The 24036-nt window shown below is 38.5% G+C and overlaps 1 protein-coding gene across 1 annotated transcript in view; it reads left to right on the top strand.

The window, feature by feature from the left end:
• Positions 1-24036, top strand: part of BMT2 (base methyltransferase of 25S rRNA 2 homolog) — a 126488-nt gene that overhangs the window by 34629 nt on the left and 67823 nt on the right. Inside the window, 1 exon segment of the mRNA XM_062208953.1 lies at positions 8657-8827. Coding sequence (XP_062064937.1) covers positions 8657-8827 — 171 coding nt within the window.

Raw genomic sequence — 24036 nt, forward strand, 5'->3', positions numbered from 1 at the left:
TATGTTCCGGTTTCTGTAAGAGTATGGGTAGGGGTTTGGGTAGCTTGCTTTGATTTATTTATTTATTTTATTATTTTTTTTTATTAAACTTTTATTTAATGAATATAAATTTCCAAAGTATAGCTTATGGGTTACAATGGCTTCCCCCCTCCCATAACTTCCCTCCCGCCCGCAACCCTCCCCTTTCCCGCTCCCTTTCCCCTTCCATTCATGTAAAGATTCATTTTCAATTCTCTTTGTATACAGAAGATCAGTTTAGTATATATTAGGTACAGATTTCAACATTTTGCCCATATAGCAACATAAAGTGAAAAAACTACCATTGGATTACTAATTATAGCATTAAATAGCAATGTACAGCACATTAAAGACAGAGATCCTACATAATTTTTTTTTCAAATTAATTAATTTTCTATGCCATTTCCATTTTAACACCAGGTTGTTTTTTTTCATTTCCAATTCTCTTTATATACAGAAGATCACTTCAGTATATAATTAGTAAAGACCTCATCAGTTTGTGTCCACACAGAAACGCAAAGTATAAAAATACTGTTTCAGTACTAGTTATAGCATCACTTCGCTTTAGACGACACATTAGGGACAGATCCCACATGGGGTGTAAGTACACAGTGACTCCTGTTGCTGATTTAACAATTTGACACTCCTGTTCATGGCGTCAGTAATCTCCCTAGGCTCTAGTCATGAGTTGCCAGGGCTATGGAAGCCTTTAGAGTTTGCTGACTTTGATCTTATTCCGATAGGGTCACAGTCAAAGTGGAAGTTCTCTCCTCCCTTCAGAGAAAGGTACCTCCTTCTTTGATGGCCCCGTTCTTTCCACTGGGATCTCACTCACAGAGATCATTCATTTAGGTCTTTTTTTTTTTTTTTCCCATGATATCTTGGCTTTCCATGCCTGCTATACTCTCATGGGCTCTTCAGCCAGATCTGAATGCCTTGAGGGCTGATTCTGAGGCCAGAGTGTTGTTTAGGACATCTGCCATCCTATGAGTCTGCTGTGTATCCCACTTCCCATGTTGGATCTTTCTCTCCCTTTTTGATTCTATCAGTTAGTATTAGCAGATACTTGTTTGTGTGATCTCTTTGACTCTTAGACCTATCAGAGCTATCAATTGTGAGCTGAAATTGATCACTTGGACTAGTGCGATGGCATTGGTACATGCCATCTTGATGGGATTGTGTTGGAATCCCCTGGCACATTTCTAACTCCACCATTTGCGGCCAGTCTGATTGAGCATGTTCCAAATTGTTCATCTCCTCCCTCTCTTTTTCCACTCTTAGATTTAACAGGGATCACTTTTCAGTTAAAATTTAAACACGTAAGAATAATTGTGTGTTAATTACTGAGTTCAACCAGTAGTACTAGAACAACAACAACAACAACAAATACTAAAAAGGATAAAGTATTACATTGTACATCTAAAGTCAGGACAGGAGCTGATCAGTTCATTGTTGCTTATAGTGTCCATTTCACTTAACAGGTTTCCCCTTTGGCGCTCAGTTGTCACCGATCAGGGAAAACAAATGATATTTTTCTCTTTGGGACTGGCTTAATTCACTCAGCATGATGTTTTCCAGATTGCTCCATCTTGTTGCAAATGACTGGGTTTCGTTGTTTCTTACTGCTGTATAGTATTCTATGGAGTACATGTCCCATAATTTCTTTATCCAGTCTACTGTTGATGGGCATTTGGGTTGGTTCCAGGTCTTAGCTATTGTGAATTGAGCTGCAATAAACATTAATGTGCAGATGGCTTTTTTATTTGCCAAATTAATTTCCTTTGGGTAAATTCCACGGAGTGGGATGGCTGGGTTGTATGGTAGGGTTATGTTCAGGTTTCTGAGGAATCTCCAGACAGACTTCCATAGTGGCTTAACCAGTTTGCATTCCCACCAACAGTGGGTTAGTGTCCCTTTTTCCCCACATCCTCTCCAGCATCTGTTGTTGGTAGATTTCTGAATGTGAGCCATTCTCACCGGGGTGAGATGGAACCTCATTGTGGTTTTGATTTGCATTTCTCTGATTGCTAGTGATCTTGAACATTTTTTCATGTGTCTGTTGGCCATTTGGATTTCCTCTTTTGAAAAATGTCTATTGAGGTCCTTGGCCCATCTCTTCAGTGGGTTGTTTGTTTTGTTGTTGTGGATTTTCTTGATTTCTTTGTAGATTCTGGTTATCAACCCTTTATCTGTAGTATAGTTTGCAAATATTTTTTCCCATTCTGTTGGTTGCCTCTTCACTTTCCTGACTGTTTCTTTTGAAGTACAGAAACTTCTCAATTTGATGCAATCCCAAATGTTAATTTTGGTTTTGACTGCCTGTGCTGTTGGAGTATTTTCCAGGAAGTCTTTGCCTGTGCCTATATCTTGCAGGGTTTCTCCAATGCTCTCTAATAATTTGATGGTTTCGGGTCGTAGATTTAAGTCTTTAATCCATGTTGAGTGAATTTTTGTGTAAGGTGAAAGGTATGGGTCTTGCTTCAAGCTTCTGCACGTGGAAATCCAATTTTCCCAGCACCATTTATTGAATAGGCTGTCCTTATTCCAGGGATTAGATTTGGATCTTTGGTCAAATATAAGTTGGCTGTAGATGTTTGGATTGATTTCTGGTGTTTCTATTCTGTTCCATTGGTCTATCCATCTGTTTCTGTACCAGTACCATGCTGTTTTGATAACAACTGCCCTGTAGTATGTCCTAAAATCAGGTATTGTGATGCCTCCGGCTTTGTTTTTGTTGTACAGGATTGCTTTGGCTATTCGAGGTCTTCTGTGTCTGTATATGAATTTCAGCATCATTTTTTCCAGATCTGAGAAGAAGGTCTTCGGGATCTTGATGGGTATTGCATTGAATGTATAAATTGCTTTTGGGAGAATAGACATTTTGATGATATTGATTCTTCCAATCCATGAGCATGGAAGATTTCTCCATTTTTTGATATCCTCTTCTATTTCTTTCTGTAAGGTTTTGTAGTTTTCATCGTAGAGATCTTTAACGTCTTTGGTTAAGTTTATTCCAAGGTATTTGATTGTTTTTGTAGCTATTGTGAATGGGATTGATTTTAGAAGTTCTTCCTTAGCTGTGGCATTGCCTGCAATGATCCATACAGGCTGAGAGTGAAAGGCTGGAAAAAGATATACCACGCCAACAGAAATGAAAAGAGAGCGGGCATAGCCATCTTAATATCGGACAACATAAACTTTACCACAAAAACTGTTAAGAAAGATAAAGAGGGGCACTATTTAATGATTAAGGGATCCATTCAACAGGAAGATATAACAATTATCAATGTATATGCACCTAATTACAGGGCACCAGCTTATTTAAAAGACTTGTTAAGGGACTTAAAGGGAGACTTAGACCCCAATACAGTAGTACTGGGGGATTTCAATACTCCACTCTCAGAGATAGACAGATCAACAGGACAGAAGATCAACAAGGAGACAGTAGATTTAAATGACACTATAGCCCAAATGGATCTAACAGATATCTACAGAACATTTCATCCTACATCTAAGGACTTTACATTCTTCTCAGCAGTACATGGAACCTTCTCTAGGATTGACCACATACTAGGCCATAAAGCAAGCCTCAGCAAATTCGAAAGAATTAGAATCATACCATGCAGCTTCTCAGACCACAAAGGAATGAAATTGGAAATTGGCAACTCAGGAATCCCTAGAGCACGTGCAAACACATGGAGATTGAACAACATGCTCCTGAATGAACAATGGGTCATAGAAGAAATTAAAAGAGAAATCAAAAATTTTCTGGAAGTAAATGAGGATAACAGCACAACATACCAAAACCTATGGGATACAACAAAAGCAGTGGTAAGAGGAAAGTTTATATCAATAGGTGCCTACATCAAGAAATTGGAAAGGCACCAAATAGATGAGCTTTCAAGTCATCTCAAGGATCTAGAAAATCTGCAGCAAACCAAACCCAAACCCAGTAGGAGAAGAGAAATAATTAAAATCAGAGAAGAAATCAACAGGATCGAATCCAAAAAAATATTACAAAAAATCAGCCAAACGAGGAGCTGGTTTTTTGAAAAAATAAACAAAATTGACACCCCATTGGCCCAACTAACTAAAAAAAGAAGAGAAAAGACCCAAATCAATAGGATCAGAGATGAAATGGGAAACGTAACAACAGACGCCGCAGAAATAAAAAGAATCATCAGAAATTACTACAAGGACCTGTATGCCAGCAAACAGGGAAATCTATCAGAAATGGACAGATTCTTGGACACATACAACCTCCCTAAATTGAGCCAGGAAGACATAGAAAACCTAAACAGACCCATAACTGACACAGAAATTGAAACAGTAATAAAGGCCCTCCCAACAAAGAAAAGCCCAGGGCCAGATGGATTCACTGCTGAGGTCTACCAGACATTTAGAGAAGAACTAACTCCAATTCTTCTCAAACTATTCAGAGCAATCGAAAAAGAGGGAATCCTCCCAAATTCTTTCTATGAAGCCACCATCACCTTAATTCCTAAGCCAGAAAGAGACGCAACATTGAAAGAGAATTACAGACCAATATCCCTGATGAACATAGATGCAAAAATCCTCAATAAAATTCTGGCCAATAGAATGCAACAACACATCAGAAAGATCATCCACCCAGACCAAGTGGGATTCATCCCCGGTATGCAGGGATGGTTCAACATTCGCAAAACAATCAACGTAATACACTACATTAACAGACTGCAGAAGAAAAACCATGTGATTCTCTCAATAGACGCAGAGAAAGCATTTGATAAAATACAACACCCTTTCATGATGAAAACTCTAAGCAAACTGGGTATGGAAGGAACATTCCTTAATACAATCAAAGCAATATATGAAAAACCCATGGCCAACATCCTATTGAATGGGGAAAAGTTGGAAGCATTTCCACTGAAATCTGGTACCAGACAGGGATGCCCTCTCTCACCACTGCTATTCAATATAGTTCTGGAAGTTTTACCAGAGCTATTAGGCAAGAAAAAGAAATTAAAGGGATACAAATCGGGAAGGACGAACTCAAACTATCCCTCTTTGCAGATGATATGATTCTTTATTTAGGGGACCCAAAGAACTCTACTAAGAGACTGCTGGAACTCATCGAAGAGTTTGGCAAAGTAGCAGGATATAAAATCAATGATTTATTTTTTTTAACATTTTTCTTTCAAAATTTTACTTATTTATTTGAAAGTTAGATCAACAGAGAAAGGTGACAGAGACAGAAATATCATCCATCCACTGGTTCAGTCCCCTGAGCAAGATGGGAGCCAGAAACTTAATCTAGATCTCCCATATGGATGGCAAGGGCCCAAGCACTTGGACTGTTATCTGCTGTCTTCCAAGGTGCATTAGCAGGAAGCTGGAGTGGAAGCAGAGTAGCTAGATACTGGCATCAAAAGCCATGGCTTAACCTGTATGCTACAAAACTAGCCCATTATTTAATTCCCCAAAGTCCTATTTGATTAGTACAAATGCAGAGTTCATTTTAATAAATGATATTTATCTGAATGATGACATCTCAATTGGCTTCTAATCTTTAATGGCTTCATTTTTTTCCCCCTTTATCACCTTGCATCCAGAAATGCCTCCCCTTTCCCACACACTGTCTTGCTGAAACTCACATTTAGTAGCTTCCTTTCCTTCTAGACTCCTTTCTTTCAAACATAGTGGCAGATACTTTGATTAACTAGGTCTCAAATCTTTTGTTCGCATTTCTGTACTTGGTGTTGGACCCTCTCTTGGTGGTGAATCTTGGTGTTAACTGATTTTGCTATCTCTAAGACCCCCTTATACCTTCTTCTCTTTTACACTGTGCTGTGTATTTTGGATGATTTTATTTGCCCAATTGTATGTAAAATGAAGTGTTATTCTCTATTTCCTACTTATGCTATAGACATAAACTGTAAATGCTTTTATTCTCTTTAATGAATTTATTTTTCTGGAGGGTATTTGGTGAGGCTGGAATTTAGATGGCTGTTTTCCTATGATAACGTGGAGTTTTAGCCCTTTAAGTACTTTACTAACAAATTTCTTACAACTGTTAAATTGGACCACATAAAACTGCAGTTCTTATGATTCAAGAACAAGGTGAGCAAGTATTTTACTTTGTAATTCATACCATAGTGAAACATTATATAATGGAAGAATTATTTTTAGTATAAATGTAATGTCTGTAGTTTAGGCGTTATTTTAGTTCCAAGTTGATAAAAGCTATACTTTTTTCAACTTTAGGTATAATTTATGTACAATAAAATGTACACATGTTCAGATTGTGTTTATAATTCTTTATGGTTACGTAGCCACTACCACTATCAAGATCTAAGAGATTTCTATCACTTCAGACAGCTCACTTGTACGCTTTTGCACTTAGCCCCATCCCCTCTATAGACAACCACTAAACTGGTTTCTGTCACAGATTAGATTTGTAAAGGCCACAGTTTTAAATTGTGGGTCTTATGTGATTTGAAGCTAGCTTACTTCTCCAGTGTTAACCCAGCTACCTTTCCTTTCTGTATGTGTGCTGATATTAGGACCTTATCATGTATAAGTCCTTCCTTCTGTGTATTTTCTGCCTTGTACTATAAACTTCACATCCCTTCAGCTGAGGCAAACCTCTGCACAGTCCATTTTGCTGTTCTTCCCCATGCCTTTGCACATCCATACTCTGCCTGGAAAGCACTTTCCTCCATAACTAACAATCTTCCTTGCCTTATTTATTTCTGTTCAGCTTTCTAAAATCAGATCATATCAGTGATTTTAGATTGGTTTAGATATTCCATTTACAAAACCGTTTGTATTAGTTGTATTTTCTTTATAAGAATACTTTCCAAATAGTTTGTAGAAAATACACATTATCCTTTAATTCCCTTTTCTCTCAGATTTTTGTGGTATACTCATATAATTATTTGTCTCCTTCACTACTCTGAACCTCTTGAGGGTAGTGTCCATATCATCTTCAGTTTGTTTTTCCATTACCTATGTGCCTCCACACCTGATAGAAACTAGATAAATGTTTAATTAATGATGAATGGGTTTCAATTCCTGCATATAAAGAGTTAAACTGAATCTACAGAGGATAAGTTTAAGAAGTTTTACATAAAATAAGAACTAAGGAAAACAGAAGTTGAATTAATGGTATCCTAAAAGTATGAGAGAGAAGTGGGTGTTACACCCTCAGACCATAGTTCTGCTTGCTTAAACCTATTTTAAATGAATTCTTCAATTTTTTTGCTGCCGTGTGTTTTTAGACCTTCATCAAGCAGTATTTGTGGAGAAAAGTAGTCTAACTTTGTTTTAAAGAATGAGCTATTTTTATAACAATAATGTAGTTTATGTTAAGAATTAAGAATCTAAAAAGAAAGAAAATTTATTCAAGTTCTATCATCTTTCACTTTAAGTAGCTTTGATAAGCCTACCAATTATTTTCAAATGTGTGTGTCTTCTGACATTTTGAGTATGAGGACCACAGCTATGTTTAACTAATTTTTTCCCTTTAAGTTTCTTGGCTAAAACAGCTAATATTTGAGTTGATTTTTTAAAAAATATTTCTTTATTTAAAAGGCAGAGTTACAAAGAGAAAGAGAGAGGGAAGAGACAGAGACAGAGAGATCTCTTCAGTCCATTGGTTTGGTCCCCAAATGGCCACAGTGGCCAGGGCTAGGCCAGGTTGAAGCCAGGAGTCAGGAGCTTCTTCCAGGTCTCCCACAAGGGTGTAGAGGCCTATGTACTTCGGCCATATTCTGCTACTTTCCCAGGCACGTTAGCAGGTAGCTGGATCAGAAATGAAGCAACCAGCATTCAAACCGGTGCCCACATGGGATGCCCACAAGCTGGCGGTAGCTTAAACTGCTACATCACAATGCTGGCCCTACGTTGATTCTTTGGTGCATTTTGTTGTCCTATTACATATTCTGGTTATGGCACACTACTGTAGTCATCCTATAATTATATTAGGTATATTATAAATACTAAGAAAAATATGTATGTGCCAGTCATCAGTTTAATTTTGAACAGCACCTTATCTGGACTTAAAATGACATATCTTTAAAAAAATCTGTATATAAATTGTATATGAATTGTGACATGCAGTAATGGTTTTTTGATGGCGGCAGGAATAAATTCTAGATGTTATTAAAAACTACTCATGTTCAAATTTCTGTCTTTTTTGAATTTATACCTTTCTGATAAGGATGCCTTTTTTTTTTAACCTGAAATAGATTTTTATGCCATTCTCTCAAAGCAAATAAAAAGACTCCTGAATATGTTGACACCCTGAGGAACCTCAAAAACAACTGTGACTACTATTCTTTTTGGATGCTGTAACTGAATAGTGAAGTTTCATCTAGGCATTGCTGGAGGAACTTAAATTTTAGTTAAGAATGAAATTGAGTAAAATACATATTGGCATATCTGTACTTTTGAACTACATACTTATTAAACATAATCCATGATCATTCTTGGTTACTAAGTATTTCTGTAAGGTGCTCACACATACTTCTGTTTAACACTTTGAAAATAGGAATCTTTAATTGGAAAGCTTCCCATCTTTATATAAAAGATTACTATTTTTCTATTTTTCTACACTGATGCCTATTATTCTAAAATGTAGCTTTATTTTAACTTGTAGTGTTTGCAGAGAATATTTCCAAAATGGTGGGAAGAGAAAAGCACTTGAGAAAGATGAAAGAAGAGCTGTACTTGCTTCTAAGACCACTCCAGCCTTAAATACGCATGACTCTTCTAAACTTGAAGGTCATTTAACCAACCTCAGCTTTACAAACCCTGAATTTATAACTGAGTAAGTACATTTTTTTGTTTCAGTTATTACATTATTTGTTACAATATTAGTTGTGTTAATATAAAATAGTATAATGGTTTATAACAATTAGTAGGCAATGAGTCAGAAATTAGAAAAATTTTAAAGCCATCTGGAAAATGAGTGGTTCTATAGCATGTGTTCTCAATAAAAGCAAGAAAGTGTAGTTTATTAGATGTTATCAGAGCCAGCATTGTGGTACAATGAGTAAACTGCCACCTGCAATGCAAAGAATGCCATACCTGAGTGCCAGTTTGAGTCCTAGCTACTCTGCTTCCAATGCAGCTCCCTACTGATATGCTTGAGAAAGCAGCAGCAAATTGCCCCCAAGTGCTAGGGTGCCTACCACCCACATGGGAAACCAGGGTGGACTTCCAGGCTCCTGACTTTGGCTTGTTTCATCCCTGCCTGCCCTTTGTGGCCATTTGGGGAGTGAACCAGTGGGTGAAAGATTCTCTCACTCCCCCTCTCCCCTTCCATCCCTCTCCCCCTCTCCCCCTCCCTCCCTCTCCCCCTCTCCCCTTCCATCCCTCTCCCCCTCTCCCCCTCTCCCCTCTCTCCCTCTTCCCCTCTCCCCTTTCCTCCTTTCTTTCCCTCCTCCCCTTTCACTCTTCTTTCAAATAAAATGAATAAATGTTTGTTAGAAAGGATGTTATTATAATTGTAATACAAAGAATCAAAACAGCAAAATCCAATTAGGCTGTAATTAAAAGTAGCTATCCACTAGGAAATTACAAATAAAAAATTAATTAATTTTTTTTTAAAAATATTATGTAGGATCTCTGTCTTTAACGTGCTGTACACTGTTATTTAATGCTATAACTAGTACTCCAACAGTATTTTTTTTTCACTTTGTGTTGCTATATGGGGGCAAACTGTTGAAATCCTTACGTAATATATACTAAACTGATCTTCTGTATATAAAGAGAATTGAAAATGAATCTTGATGTGATTGGAAGGGGAGAGGGAGCGGGAAAGGGGAGGGTTGTGGGTGGGAGGGAAGTTTTGGGAGGGGGGAAGCCATTGTAACCCATAAGCTGTACTTTGGAAATTTATATTCATTAAATAAAAGTTTAATAATAATAAAAAAAAGAAATTACAAATAAAAAATTAAAGATTATTATATGGATTAATAATCACTGTCTTGATTTTTATCTACTAAATACAGCATTTTTATGTACTTAGTTGATTTTCTATTTGCTGCTGTTTTTTCCTGAGAATGAGTCCTACTTTTCTGTTTTTTTTCTGGTTTGTTTTTGGGTGTCGATAATTAATAGCTCTAAAAAACAGAAATCATGAGGCTCAGATCATTTTCCTGCTGATGCAGAAATCCACCAGACACCTGAGGAAAATATGATACCAATTCTGTATAATCTGTTCCTGAGAAAGAGAATCAGAGGGAAAATTTAACTCAGTCTATGAGGCCAGCTAATGTATTTTAAGACGCTGAACCAGTCTTTTTCCAGTCTGAATTAACATTGACATCCCAGCTGATTGTATGAACATGGTTAGATAGTGACAGAATCCATATTTGGGGATTAAAGCTGTGCTTTTGTTGCTAGTGATGTAAACAAGCCTAAGACCAATAAGAAACTGGAGAATCTTCTGGATTTTTTAAAAAATTATTTGAAAGGCAGAGTGACACAGAGAGAAATCTTCCATCCCCTGGTTCACTCCACCGATTGGTCACCATGTCCTGGGCTGGGCCAGGCTGAAGCCAGGAGCCAGGAACTCCATATGGATCTCCCATGTTGGGTGGCCAGGGTTCCAGCGTCGGAGCCAGCCTCCACTGCTTTTCCAAGTATATTAGCAGAGCTGGATTGGAGGCAGAGCAGCTGGGGCTCAAACCAGCACTCCCATAGGGGATGACAACATTGTGCTGGCAGTTTAACTCTCTGCACCACTCCAGCCACTTCTAGATTTTTTTTTCTAAAGTGGGATTTTTTTTTTCAGAAAACAAAAACAACTAATAATTATAAAACTGTGCTTCAATTTGTAATTACTAAATTGGCCCTAAATTGCTTTACCTTTTTCCTTTTTCCCCAAGTTCATCAAGTGATTATTATCAAGAAAGCAACAAGCCTACTTTGTTTAAAGTCATTGTAGGCTAGTATTAGTTTTCTGCACATAGTATTTTATTGTTCAAAGTAAAGAAATTCAGAGGGTTTAAGGCAAAGACTGTAGAGCACAGACGTAACCATACTTTTCTTTATGGGAAATAACATGATGGAAAGAATATTTGCTGCATATACATTACTTTTTCATTAGACATTCAGTTATTTCCCTTTTCACACTTATTTCATCTTAGCATTAAATGTCTTGGGGCTTGATTTTCATGTCCTCAGGATTCCCAGATGTAGGTTTCTGGTTTTAAAAGTATAAATGGCTATAGGTTCTGTTACAAATTATCTAATTCCAGGCCGGCGCCGCGGCACACTAGGCTAATCCTCCGCCTTGCGGCGCCGGCACACCGGGTTCTAGTCCCGGTTGGGGCACCGATCCTGTCCCGGTTGCCCCTCTTCCAGGCCAGCTCTCTGCTGTGGCCAGGGAGTGCAGTGGAGGATGGCCCAAGTCCTTGGGCCCTGCACCCCATGGGAGAACAGGAGAAGCACCTGGCTCCTGCCATCGGATCAGCGCGCTGCGCTGGCCGCAGCGCGCCTACCGCGGCGGCCATTGGAGGGTGAACCAACGGCAAAAGGAAGACCTTTCTCTCTGTCTCTCTCACTGTCCACTCTGCCTGTCAAAAATTAAAAAAATAAAACAAAAATTATTGAATTCCTTTCCTGAAAGATATTACTAATTTAATTACCTCAGGCAATGTAAGTGCCCTTCTTGCCAAAACTCAACAGCATTGAGTGTTCTTATTCTTTATTAACACAGTGGAATAAAATGGCATTTCATTGTGTTAATATGCACTTCTAGTAGATACATAAGATAAAACAAGAAAAAATAAAGTTTAGAAGGGAACATAATATGAAATCTGTATAGGAAAATACATCTTATGAATTTCTAGTACATGTTTTTGCAGAAATATGTTATGTATGCTGTCACCATCTGAGGATAATTCAAAAATTTTGAAGAAAAAGCAATTAAGTTTATTTTGGTTCAAACAATTTGAAATCTGTACATTTTTTCATAATAAACATTACCCATGAACTTTTTGAAGACCCTCATATTTTCAAAAATGCATGATAAATTTAAGTACTTCATCAGTCATAGGGTCATTCCTACAGATCCTGAACTTGACTGCAGAATCTTTCTCGATGCACTTTTTTTTTTTTTTTTTGACAGGCAGAGTTAGAGAGAAAGGTCTTCCTTTTTCCGTTGGTTGACCCCCCAAATGGCCACCACGGCCGGCGCCCTGCGCCGATCCGAAGCCAGGAGCCAGGTGCTTTCTCCTGGACTCCCATGCAGGTGCAGGGCCCAAGGCCTTGGGCCATCCTCCACTGCTTTCCAGGGCCACAGCAGAGAGCTGGACTGGAAGAGGAGCAACTGGGACAGAATCCGGCGCCCCAACCAGGACTAGAACCTGGGGTGCTGGTGCTGCAGGCGGAATTAGCCAAGTAAGCCATGGCGCCGGCCTGCGGAATCTTTGTCAATTCATCCCTCTAAGAAGCCATCCCTCTAAGAATCAGTTGGTCAGTATGAGAGAAGCTCACCTACTATTTATGCCCTTCACCTTTCTTATGCATAGGTGTACATTGTTGAATCATGCTTCTTAACAAATGAGGCTGATCTGTGAATAGGATCTTTTTTTTTTTTTTAATTTCCTTTTTCTTTTTTGGAGAATTTTCTGTTTAAGTCATTTGTCCACTTAAGTATTGGGATGCTAAGTGTTTATCAATTGTTATGAGTTCTTTAGTACTAAGGGTATTACTGGGAACATACAGTTATTAGAGTTGGGGCTTAACACATACTTCAAGAGTAAAAGAAAGGAAAAGTATAGGATAGCAAAATCCTGTTTTTATAATCATCTATTTGAAAGTTAACTGGTGGGAAAAAGGAGGAAGGAATGGATAATGGCAGTAAGCCCAAGAAAACTCTATAAAGAATATTAGATTGTCATTGCCAATCCAAGAGTCTCATGCTAGGCCTTATCTTCATTCTGCCGTAGGATGTAAGATGTTGGACATAATTTTAAAGATTTGTGACAGAGAAATGGAATATAATGCATGATAATAGATGATGTCTAATAGAATTTAATTAGACATAATAATGCTTCTTTTGCCGTTTCATTTTATAACGTTGAAAATGGTTTTGAATAACTTTTTAAAATGTTCCCTGGCTTTGGTTTTCAGGTTTTACTTAACACTTTACTTCTGTTTGGTTTCGTTTCATTTTTATTTTTGACTTTTTAAACATAAGGTCACCCTAGGGACCAGAAGATAATATGTGGTAAAGGAAGAAAAGGAAGAAATAAAATATCTTTTTAGACATAATTCTGTATATAAATAAAAATTTTTAATTATTTCAATAATGTTTTTAATAGTTTTTGCTTTAAGTATGAAATGCTTATATATACATATTATTTATAAAGGGTTATCCAAATGTGTATTTGAACCTGAAAATACAGTTCTTCATTTATTTTGTTGAAATAGAATAAGTTTGTTTTTACAAATACAAGATCTGGAAGCTTAGTATCAATATATTGCATCCTATGTAAAATACTGTATGATGTAATTTTAAAAGTTGATTTCTGCTGTAGTGGTGCTTGTTACCAAATGCAAAATCAAGTTTGCCTTGCTTAAAACATTCATAAAGTAAATGTTTCCTTTCAAAACTGTTTGTTTTATTGTTTGTTTATTTGAAAGGCAATTAGATCTTCCATCCACTGGTTCACTCCCCAAATGGCCACAACCCCTGGGATTGGGCCAAGCCAAAACCAGGAGCCAGGAACTCTATCCAGGTCTCTGACATGGGTAGCAGGGGCCCAAGCACTTGGACCATCTTCCGCTGTCATCCCAGACACAGTAGTAGGGAACTGGATCAGAAGTGGAGCAGTCAGGACTTGAACTGGTACTCATGTGGAAGAATGCCTGTGTAACAGGTGGTGGCTTAACCTGTTTTGTTAACCTCTGAATTCATTGAACATGTATGAATGGAACTTTTATGGCTTACTATTTAAAACAAGCTGTTTTATTATTTTAGTAGCTGGAATTGAATCTGGTTTGATCTAATGGAGGGGGAAGGAAGCTAATTAGATTTACATGTAAAATAATAGAAAGATTATTTGGGAAATGTAATCTTAAATGTTATAAGTAACAAATTATTACTCTTTTTTAAAGATTTATTTTTGAAAGTCTAAGTTACAAAGAGGCAGAGAGAGAGAGAGAGAGAGAAAAGAGATCTTGCAGCTGCTGGTTCACTCCCCAAATGGCCACAACAGCCAGAGCTGGGCTGATCAGGAGCCAGGAGCTTCTTCCAGGTCTCCCACTGGGTGTTGGGGCCCAAGGACTTGGGCCATCCTCCACTGCTTTCCCAGGTGCATTAGCAGGGAGCTGGAAGTGGAGCAGCCAGGACTCGAACTGATGCCCATATGGGATGCCCACACTACAAGTAGTGGCTTTACTAGCTTTGCCACTGTGCTGGCCCCCAAATTATTACTGTTTAAATAGGTTACTTAGAACCTAAATTCTTTCTTGAAATACTCACTTCATGAGGCTGGCAAAGTCACATTCTATTATAGTATGGGGCTAATGATTCTTTAGTGTTTATTGACAAGCATCTTTTCCATCGGAGGATACTTTATAGAAAAATAGAAATAAAAAGTAAATTTGGGAGAAAAGAATTTATTTTTTAAATTTTATCTAAGGTATACAGATTTCATGTATTTCCTATATACAGATTTAGGGACATAGTGATACTTGCAGATTATCCTCTTTTCCACCCACACGCCTTCCTCTCTTCCTACTCCATCTCCTATTCCCACTCTTAATTTTTCTTTTCTGGTTAAGTCTATTAGGAGTTCTGTGTGCTTCTTGTACTTGGATATCCCTTTCTTTCTCCAAATTAGGGAAATTTTCTGTAATTGTTTCACTGAATGGCCTTTTTATCCATTCTCTCCACTCTTTCAGGAACTCCTAAGACCTGTATGTTGGGTTGTTTGATAGTAACCCATAAATCTCCAATGCTGTTTTCAATTTTTCTAATTTCTTTTTTTTTTAACGTGGCTGAAAAATTTCTGGATTTATCTTCTAGCTCAGATACTCTTTCTCTGCCTCACCAAGTCTGTTGTTAAGGCTTTCCACTGTATTTTTTATTTGACATATTGAATTCTTCATTTCTAATATTTCATTTTGTAAAAGAATCCACAGTGAACATCAGAGTTCAGAAGAATAATCAGCAACAGGATACGGATTAAGAAGATATTCTTGTATTTAACAATTAAGAAGTCATTGACCTTGAGAGATACTCGTGCAGTGTTAAGGGTGGTGGCTAAATTTCAGTGATTTGAAGTTCAAGTGGAAGGTTTCTGGAATAATGATACTCTTAAGAAAAGTGTGATAGTAAGTGGAAAGGTTAAGAGAGGATAATGGCATGATGGAAATTCATTAGGCGTTCTACTCAACTGATAAGAGCAAACATTTTATTTTGTACAAATAAGTCTATAAAGTAATTTTCTTATTTTAAGTAATTTAAATAAGATGAAGTCACATTTAATGCTAATACAACATCACTTATATAACTAGGGGCCAGAGAGTATGAACTGGTGAAACTCAAGGAAGAGGAGATGTATGTACGTATAGGGTTGGGTTGGTTGAAGAGTATTGTTTTAGTGCTGCAACATTAATCATCACCTCCTTGTATACTCATAAAGATCACATTCTGAGGACTGAGGATAACTCCAAAATAAATATTTTGAAGTTTCTGCTCTTAATCCTTTTCCTTTGTAGATAAGTAATAAGCCTATAAATTTTAAAAGAAATTAAAAATCACTGTTTCTAGAGAATGAATTTTGTTTGTAAATGCCATCTTGTTTAATTGAGTAAGTTAGTTTCTTGGTGTGAGACACAGAAAGCATTTATTAATTTTATATGGGTTGTAGGAAAGTGGTACTACTTAGTTATACTACTTTCTTTGCTGTTTTTTTTTTTTTTTATCTGTTCCTTTTTTCCTTTGTTGTTTTAGAAGGCTTTTACTTAATGAATATACATTTTATAGATACAGCTTTGGGAATATAATGGTTCTTCCCCCCATTCCCACCCTTCCACCCCAACTCCCTTCCTACCTCCTACTCCCTCTCCCATCTCATTCTTCATTAAGATTCATTTTTAATTAACCGTATATACAGAAGACCAGCTCTATACTAAGTAAAGATATCAACAGTTTGCCCCCACACAGACACATACCAGGTATAAAGTTCAAACTGAGAGTAAGTTTTACAGTTATTTCTCAGTACAACTCATTAAGGACAGAGGTCATACATGGGGAATAAGTGCACAGTGACACCTGTTGTTGATTTAACAATTAACACTTATTTTTGACGTCAGTGACCACCCGAGGCTTTTGATAAGAGCTGCCAAGGCCATGGAAGCCTTTGTGACCATAAACTCTGTCAGTATTTAGACAGGGCCAAATGTAAAGTGGAAGTTCTCTCCACCCTTCAAAGAAAAATACCTCCTTCTTTGATGGTTCCTTTTTTCCACTGGGGTCTCACAGAGATTCTTCATGCAGAACACTTTTTGCCACTCTGTTTTGGCTTTCCATTCCTGAAATGCTGTTGTGCACTTTTCAGCCAGAACCAAATGCCTTAGGGGCTGATTCTGAGGTTAGAGTGCTGTTTAGGGCATTTGTCATTCTATGAGTCTGCTGTGTGGACTGCATCCCATGTTAGAACTTTGTCTCCTTTTTAATTCTATCTACTGTTATTACCAGACACTTGATCTTATTTTGTGATCCCTTTGATACTTAATCATATATATATGATCAGTACCACACTTAATATGATCCTTTATCACATAAAGTTGCATTAATACCACCCAGCTTACTGGGATTTGGAGAACCATGGCAAGTTTTTAGCTTTACCCTTAGGGGGTAAGTCCATGGGAATGTGTGCCGAACTGTAGAGCCCCTCCCTCTCTCATTCCATCTTTTTTTTTTTTTTTTTTAAGATTTATTTATTTATTTTGAAAGTCAGAGTTACACAGAGAGAAGAGAGGCAGATAGAGAGAGAGGAACAGAGGTCTTCCATCTGCTGGTTCACTCCCCAATTGGCCACAGTGGCCAGAGCTGTGCCGATCCGAAGCCAGGAGCCAGGTGCTTCTTCCAGGTCTCCCACATGAGTGCAGGGGCCCAAGGACTTGGACCATCTTCTACTGCTTTCCCATGCCATAGCAGAGAGCTGGATTGGAAGAGGGGCAACTGGGACTCGAACTGGCGCCCATATGGGATGCAGACACCACAGGCAGAGGATTAACCTACTGCGCCACAGCGCCGGCCCCTCCCTCTCAATTTTTGCTGAGATCTATTTTCAGTTGACTTACTACAGCTGTGATTAATTCTATGTTAAGTAGAAAAAATAAAGAGTAAATAAAAAAATGAAATAATAAACTTCCTCAGCAGTCAAGACTGGCTGTTCAAGTAAATGGTTCTCGTAGTGTGAATTTCACTTCTTCAGGTTTCCTTTTAGGTTATCACAGATCAGGGAGAACATTTAGTATTCCTCCCTTTGGAACTGGTTTATTTCACTAAGTATGATGTTTTCCAGATTCATCCATTTTGTTGCAAATGATTGGATTTCTTTTTTTTCAATATGCTGTATAGTATTCCATAGAGTACATATCCCATAGTTTTTTGTATCCAGTCTTCGTTATAGGCATTTAGATTGATTCCATGTCTTAGCTATTGTAAATTGAGCTGCAGTAAACATGGAGGTGTAGATAACTCTTTAGTTGCTGATTTCATTTACCTTGGGTAAATTCTGAGGAGTGGGATGGCTGAGTCAAATGGTAGGATTATATTCAGATTTCTGGGGTATCTCCAAACTTTCTTCCATAGTGGTTTTACCAGTTTGCATTCTCACCAACAATGGAGTAGGGTACCTTTTTCCCCCCCGACATCCTTTTCAGCATTTGTTGTTTGTTGATTTCTGTATGAAAGCTATTCTAACTGGGGTGAGGTGAAGCTTCATTATGGCATTTCCCTGATGGCTAGTGATCTGACACATTTTCATGTGTCTGTTGGCCATTTGGGACTGGATTGTTTTACTATTGTTGAGATTTTTGATCACTTTTATATATTCTGGTTATTAATCCTTTATCAGTTACAAATAATTTCTCCCAAACTGTTGCCTCTTTACTTGCCTGTTTTTTTGTTTGTTTGTTTGTTTTGTTTTGTCTTTGCTATACAGATGCTTCTCAAGTTGATATAATCCCATTTGTTAATTTTGGTTTTTATTGCCTGTACTTCTAGAGCCTTTCCCGGAACTCTTTGCCTGTGCCAATGTCTTGAAGAGTTTCCTCAATGTTCTCTGGTTTTTGATGATATTGGGTCATAGATTTAGGTCTTTAATCCATTTTGAATGGATTTTTTGTGTAAGGTGTAAGGTAGGGTTCCTGCTTCATACTTCTGCATGTGGAAGTCCAGTTTTACCAGCACCATTTGTTGAAGAGCTTGTCCTTGCACCAAGGAAAGGTTTTAGCTCCTTGGTCGAATATAAGTTGGTTGCGGATGCTTGGATTGATATCTGGCATATCTATTCAGTTCCATTGGTCTGTCCATCTGTTTTTGTACCAGTACCAGCCTGTTTTGGTTATAACTGCCTTGTGGTATGCCTTGAAACCTGGTATTGTGATGCCTCTGGCTTTGTTTTTGTTGTATAAGATTGCTTTAGCTATCCAAGGTCTCTTGTGTTTCCAAATGAATTTCAGCATAGTTTTTTCTAGATCTGAGAAGAATGACTTTGGTATTTTAATTGATATCGCATTGAATCTGTAAATTACTTTCAGAAGAGTGGAAATTTTAATAATATGGATTCTTCCAATCTATGAACATGGAAATTTTTTCATATTTTGTGTCTTCTTTCTTTAAAGTTTTGTAATTCTTGTCGTAGAGATCTTTGACATACTTGGTTAAATTTATTCCAAGGTATTTACTGTTTTTTGTAGCTATTTTGACTGGGATTGACTTAGAAGTTCTTTCTCAGCTGTGGCATTGTCTGTGTATACAAAGGCTGTTTTTTTGTGTGTTGATTTTATATCCTGCTGTTTCATCAAACTTTTCCATGAGTTCTAGTAGTCTCCTAGTGGAGTCTTTTGGGTCCCTTATATTTATATTGTCATGTCATCTGCAAATAAGGATAGTTGGACTTCATCCTTATCAATTTGAATCCCTTTGATTTCTTTTTCTTGCCTGATGGCTGTGGCTAAAACTTCCAGGACTACATTGAATAGCAGTGGTGAGAGTTGGCATCCTTGTCTGGTTCTGGATCTCAGTGGGAATGCTTCCAACTTTATAATGGTACCTTTCCAGTTCCTTGATGTAGGCACCTATTGTTATAAACTTTCATCTCAAGTCTGTTTTTGCGGTATCCCACAAATTTTGGTGTGTTGTATTGTCCTCTTTATTTTTTTCCAGAAATTTTTTCTTTTTTTTTTTTTTATGAACCACTGCTCATTTAGTAACATGTTGTTCATTCTCCCTGTGTTTGTATATGACATAGAGATTCTTGAGTCATTGATTTCCAGCTTCATTGACATGTTGTCTGAGAAGATGAATGGTATGACTTTGAGGTTTTTTTAAATTTTTTTTTTGAGCCTTGCTTTATGGCCTAGCATGTGGTCAATCCTAGATAAAGTTCTATATACTGGAGAGAAATATATGTACTATTTTCTGTAGGGTTCAGCTAGGTCTGTTTGGTATATGGTATCAATTAACTGTTGTTTCCTTTTGATTTTCTGTCTCATTGATCTGTCCAACTCCCTTTAAATCCTTTAACATTTCTTTTAAATAGCCAGGTGCCCTGTAATTAGGTGCATACACATTTATAATTGTCACATCATCTTGTTGAATTGATCCTTTGATCATTATATAGTTTCCTTCTTTGTCTCTCTTAATGGATTTTGTGTTTCAGTCTGTTTTAACTGATATTAGGATGGCCACACCAGCTCTTTTTTGGTTTCTGTTAGCATGGATTATCTTTTTCCATCCTTTCAGTTTCAGTCTGTGTGCATCTTTGTTTCAAGATGTTTTTCTTGTAGGCAGCAATAGATGAGTTTTCTTTTTTAATCCATTCAGCCAATCTGTGTCTTTTAACTGTGGTTCTGCGATGATTTACATTCAGTGTGACTATTGTTAAGAGCTGACTTTGCCCCACCATGTTTCCTTAAATTGTTCTGTTTATGTACTTTGGATTTTATTTGTTCTTTTGCTAGGTCATTATCTGTGTTCATCTTCTTTTGTAGTGATATTCCTGTTTCTGTGTTTCTCTGTGTAGCACATCTTTAAGCATTCTTTGTAGGGCTGGGTGAGTAGTTACATGTTCTTTCAATTTCTGTTTGTTGTGGAAGATCCTTATTTCTCTTATTCATAAATGAGAGTTCTGCAGTATTCTGGGTTGAGTATTTTTCTCTTAGGGCTTGGTGTATGTTTTGCTGTTCTCTGTAGGGTCTGCCTCCTGTGCACAGGCCCATTAATTGCAGGAGCCATTTCACAACACCCTCCTACCCAGGAATGAGGATCACAATATTTCAGAGTAATTTCCCTCCACCACCACACAGGCTTTACAACGGGATTAAGTTCTAAACATTGTGGCCGGCGCCGTGGCTTAACAGGCTAGTCCTCCGCCTTGCGGCGCCGGCACACCGGGTTCTAGTCCCGGTTGGGGCGCCGGATTCTATCCTGGTTGCCCCTCTTCCAGGCCAGCTCTCTGCTGTGGCCCGGGAAGGCAGTGGAGGATGGCCCAAGGCCTTGGGCCCTGCACCCGCATGGGAGACCGGGAGAAGCACCTGGCTCCTGGCTTTAGATCAGCATGATGCGCTGGCCGCAGCGGCCATTGGAGAGTGAACCAACGGCAAAAAGGAAGACCTTTCTCTCTGTCTCTCTCTCTCTATCCACTCTGCCTGTCCAAAAAAAAAAAAAAAAAAGTTCTAAACATTGAAATTCCCAGCTCCTATCACATACCAGAGCCTGGCACAAGACTCTGGGGTGAGTCTAATTGGGTTTCCTCTGAATGTGATTTGTCGTTTCTCTCATGCACATTTTAGTATCTTTATGTGTTATTGAGGAGAGCTTTGCCACTATGTGTGTAGGTGAGGGTCTTTTCTGTTCCTGTGGATTGGGAGTTCTGTGTGCTTCTTGCACTTGGATGTCTCTTTCTTTTTCCAGATTGGGGAAGTTCTCTGTTGTTATGTCATTAAGAAGGCCAGCTAATCCTTTCTCTGTTTCGACACCTTCTGGGATTCCTAGGATCCATATGTTGGGTCATTTGATAGAATCTTGTAGATCTCTGTGTTTTTCAATTTCCTGATTTCTTCTTGTGTTTGGTCTCAGTGTGTTATTTCCAGAAATTTGTCTTCTGGTTCTGATATTCTTTCTACTATTTAATTTATTCTAATATTGAGGATTTCCACTGTATTTTTTATTTGATCTATTGAATTCTTCATATCTAGTATTTTATTCTGACTTCTCTTTGAGATCTCAGTTTCTTGGGAACTCTTTTAATTTAGATCATGAATTTGATTCTGATTGGTTGTGCGTAATTTGATGATTAATTTTCTGAGTTCTGTTTCTGGCATATCCTCGATTTCTTCTTCTTCACCTTCTATTACTAAAGAGGAGATGTAGTGTTCCTTTGTGAGGCTCATACTGTCTTCCCTACTCTTATTAAAGTTTTTCCCTTTGTTTTTCAACATTTCTGATTGCTTTTATCTTTAACATGTGTCTTGGTGCTTGTGGTGAGATTTCCCTCTGCTATGAGCTGCTTTTTGTCTGCATTGCCAGTGCAAACACACAGCCCTCCTTCTGAGAGTCCTGCTCACTTCTGGATGGTGATGGGGGCAGATAGGAAAGCTCTGGTGTGCTAAGCCCTGCCTACTTGTGCCAGGCTCTGTGATAGGAGCTAGGAGCTAGGGATTTAAGCCCTTTGTAAAGCCTGCATGGTGGTGGAGGGAAATTACTCTGAAATATTGTGATCCTCGTTCCTGGGTGGGAGGGTGTTGGGAAGTGGCTCCTGCAGTTGATGGGTGTGTGCGCAGGAGGCAAATGTGGTAGCACCCTGTTTACATTCAGAGATGTAAACAGACAATTTGTCTTCTCCCTGCTGGCTGCAGATCCGGTTGTGGGGAGAGGGGAGACTGGAGATGTGGATGGAAAGGGGTGTGCCCAACTTCTCCATCCATTCCCCTATTCTTCCCACCTGGAACTTCAAACAGTTTGCCTGGTTCTCCCACCCACTGCTAACTGCAGCTCTGTGGACTCTCAACCTCGCATCTCACCTGGTCTGCTGGGGGGAGGGGGATGATGTCAGTCTCCCCGTTCGGCTTCTCCAGTGTACCTCTGCCACACCTCTGTCACTCTTTGCTCCTTCTGCGTGGAACTGCTCAGTCTGCTGGACTCTTGGGCTTCTCCGTGTGATACTCTTGCAGCTCTGTTGCCAGTCTGTATCCCCTTTCCTTATTAATTGTTTTCCCCCTGTGACTCGGAATGTCCAGTTGGTACACCACCATCTTGGCCCTCTGCTCTCGCTGTTGTTTTCTTAATCACTTGCACTTTGATAAGCACACTTTATTCTTCACAGCATTTTGGGCTAAAAGTCAAAATTATTCCTGTGATAACTGCCAAGGGCCATTTGGATATCTATAACATCTTTTGTGGGACGTACAGAATTATCAGCTTAAAAATTATCCTACTATAAATTTATTGAATTTCACATCCTGCCTGCCATTGTCTTTGCAGTACCAGACCAAAATGGTTTCACAGGACTTACACAGTCTGTAGACCAGACATTCCCTACCCCTGCCCTTTAGCATAATATGAAGCAAGATAAATCCATATAAAGTTACAGGTGGTATAATTTATACTTAGTTCCTCAACTTCATATTTCTGTATTACTCTTGGCAGTTTGCAAGTGTAAAATATTAAAATATTCCTAGAGACCTTAATTGTCTTTTTTTTTTTTTTTTTTTTTTTTTTGGACAGGCAGAGTTAGACAGTGAGAGAGAGACAGAGAGAAAGGTCTTCCTTTTTCCGTTCGTTCACCCCCCAAATGGCCGCTATGGCCGGTGCACTGTGCCGATATGAAGCCAGGAGCCAGGTGCTTCCTCCTGGACTCCCATGCGGGTGCAGGGCCCAAGCACTTGGGCCTTCCTCCATTGCCTTCCCGGGCCACAGCAGAGAGCTGGACTGGAAGAGAAGCAACTGGGATAGAACCTGGCACCCCAACCGGTACTAGAACCCAGGGTGCCGGCACCACAAGTGGAGGATTAGCCAAGTGAGCCGTGGCGCCAGCCATATTTTGCTTTTAAATATTAATAATATCTGCTAGACAAACTACTGATTAGTGTGAAAGATGATGATCTGTTGCTTTTCAGCACCATTATTCCATGTTTCATGATTTATATATCTGGGAACATTATTTATGGAAATTTTGATACAAAATCATATTACTATAATAAGGAAAAAGAAACTTCACAGATTAACTTCAGTTAGACTCTCGGTATACTAAGTGGCATCAGACCATAAGTTCTTATGTATAGGAGTTCTTTTTTTGTACTTACATATGGAGAGACGTTCTGACAAGATGACTGACTAAAGGAACAGGGCACACTTCCTCCCACAAAGGTGGATCAAAAACTAAGAACAGTTACTATTTAGATAGCATATTAAGAAGGAGTTTAAGAATATAGTGCTGATCAAAGAAAATGTGGAACACGGAGACCCTAGGTGATGAAGTGCCTTGTGTGGACTGGCCCGTTCCCCTCATCTGGACTAGTTTGAACCTGGAAAAGTCCTCCTATGAAGGAAAGTGGTAAAACAGCCCACATTGGCACCATGAACACCTGAAGTTTTTGCAGCTGGAGGATCTTAGGTTTAGTCAGGGAGTATTCACCATTGCAGCACTTCACAGTGGAACCAGTTTATGTGTTTGCTTCCCCTACCCAGGTTGCTGCTGGTTGCCCAAGCGCATCTACATCCCACCCCACCACTGTACCTCACCCCCAGGCAGCCTGCAGAGACTCATCAATTGTACAGTT

The sequence above is a fragment of the Lepus europaeus genome, chromosome 1, assembly GCF_033115175.1.
Source record: "Lepus europaeus isolate LE1 chromosome 1, mLepTim1.pri, whole genome shotgun sequence".
NCBI classification, from domain to species: Eukaryota; Metazoa; Chordata; class Mammalia; order Lagomorpha; family Leporidae; genus Lepus; species Lepus europaeus.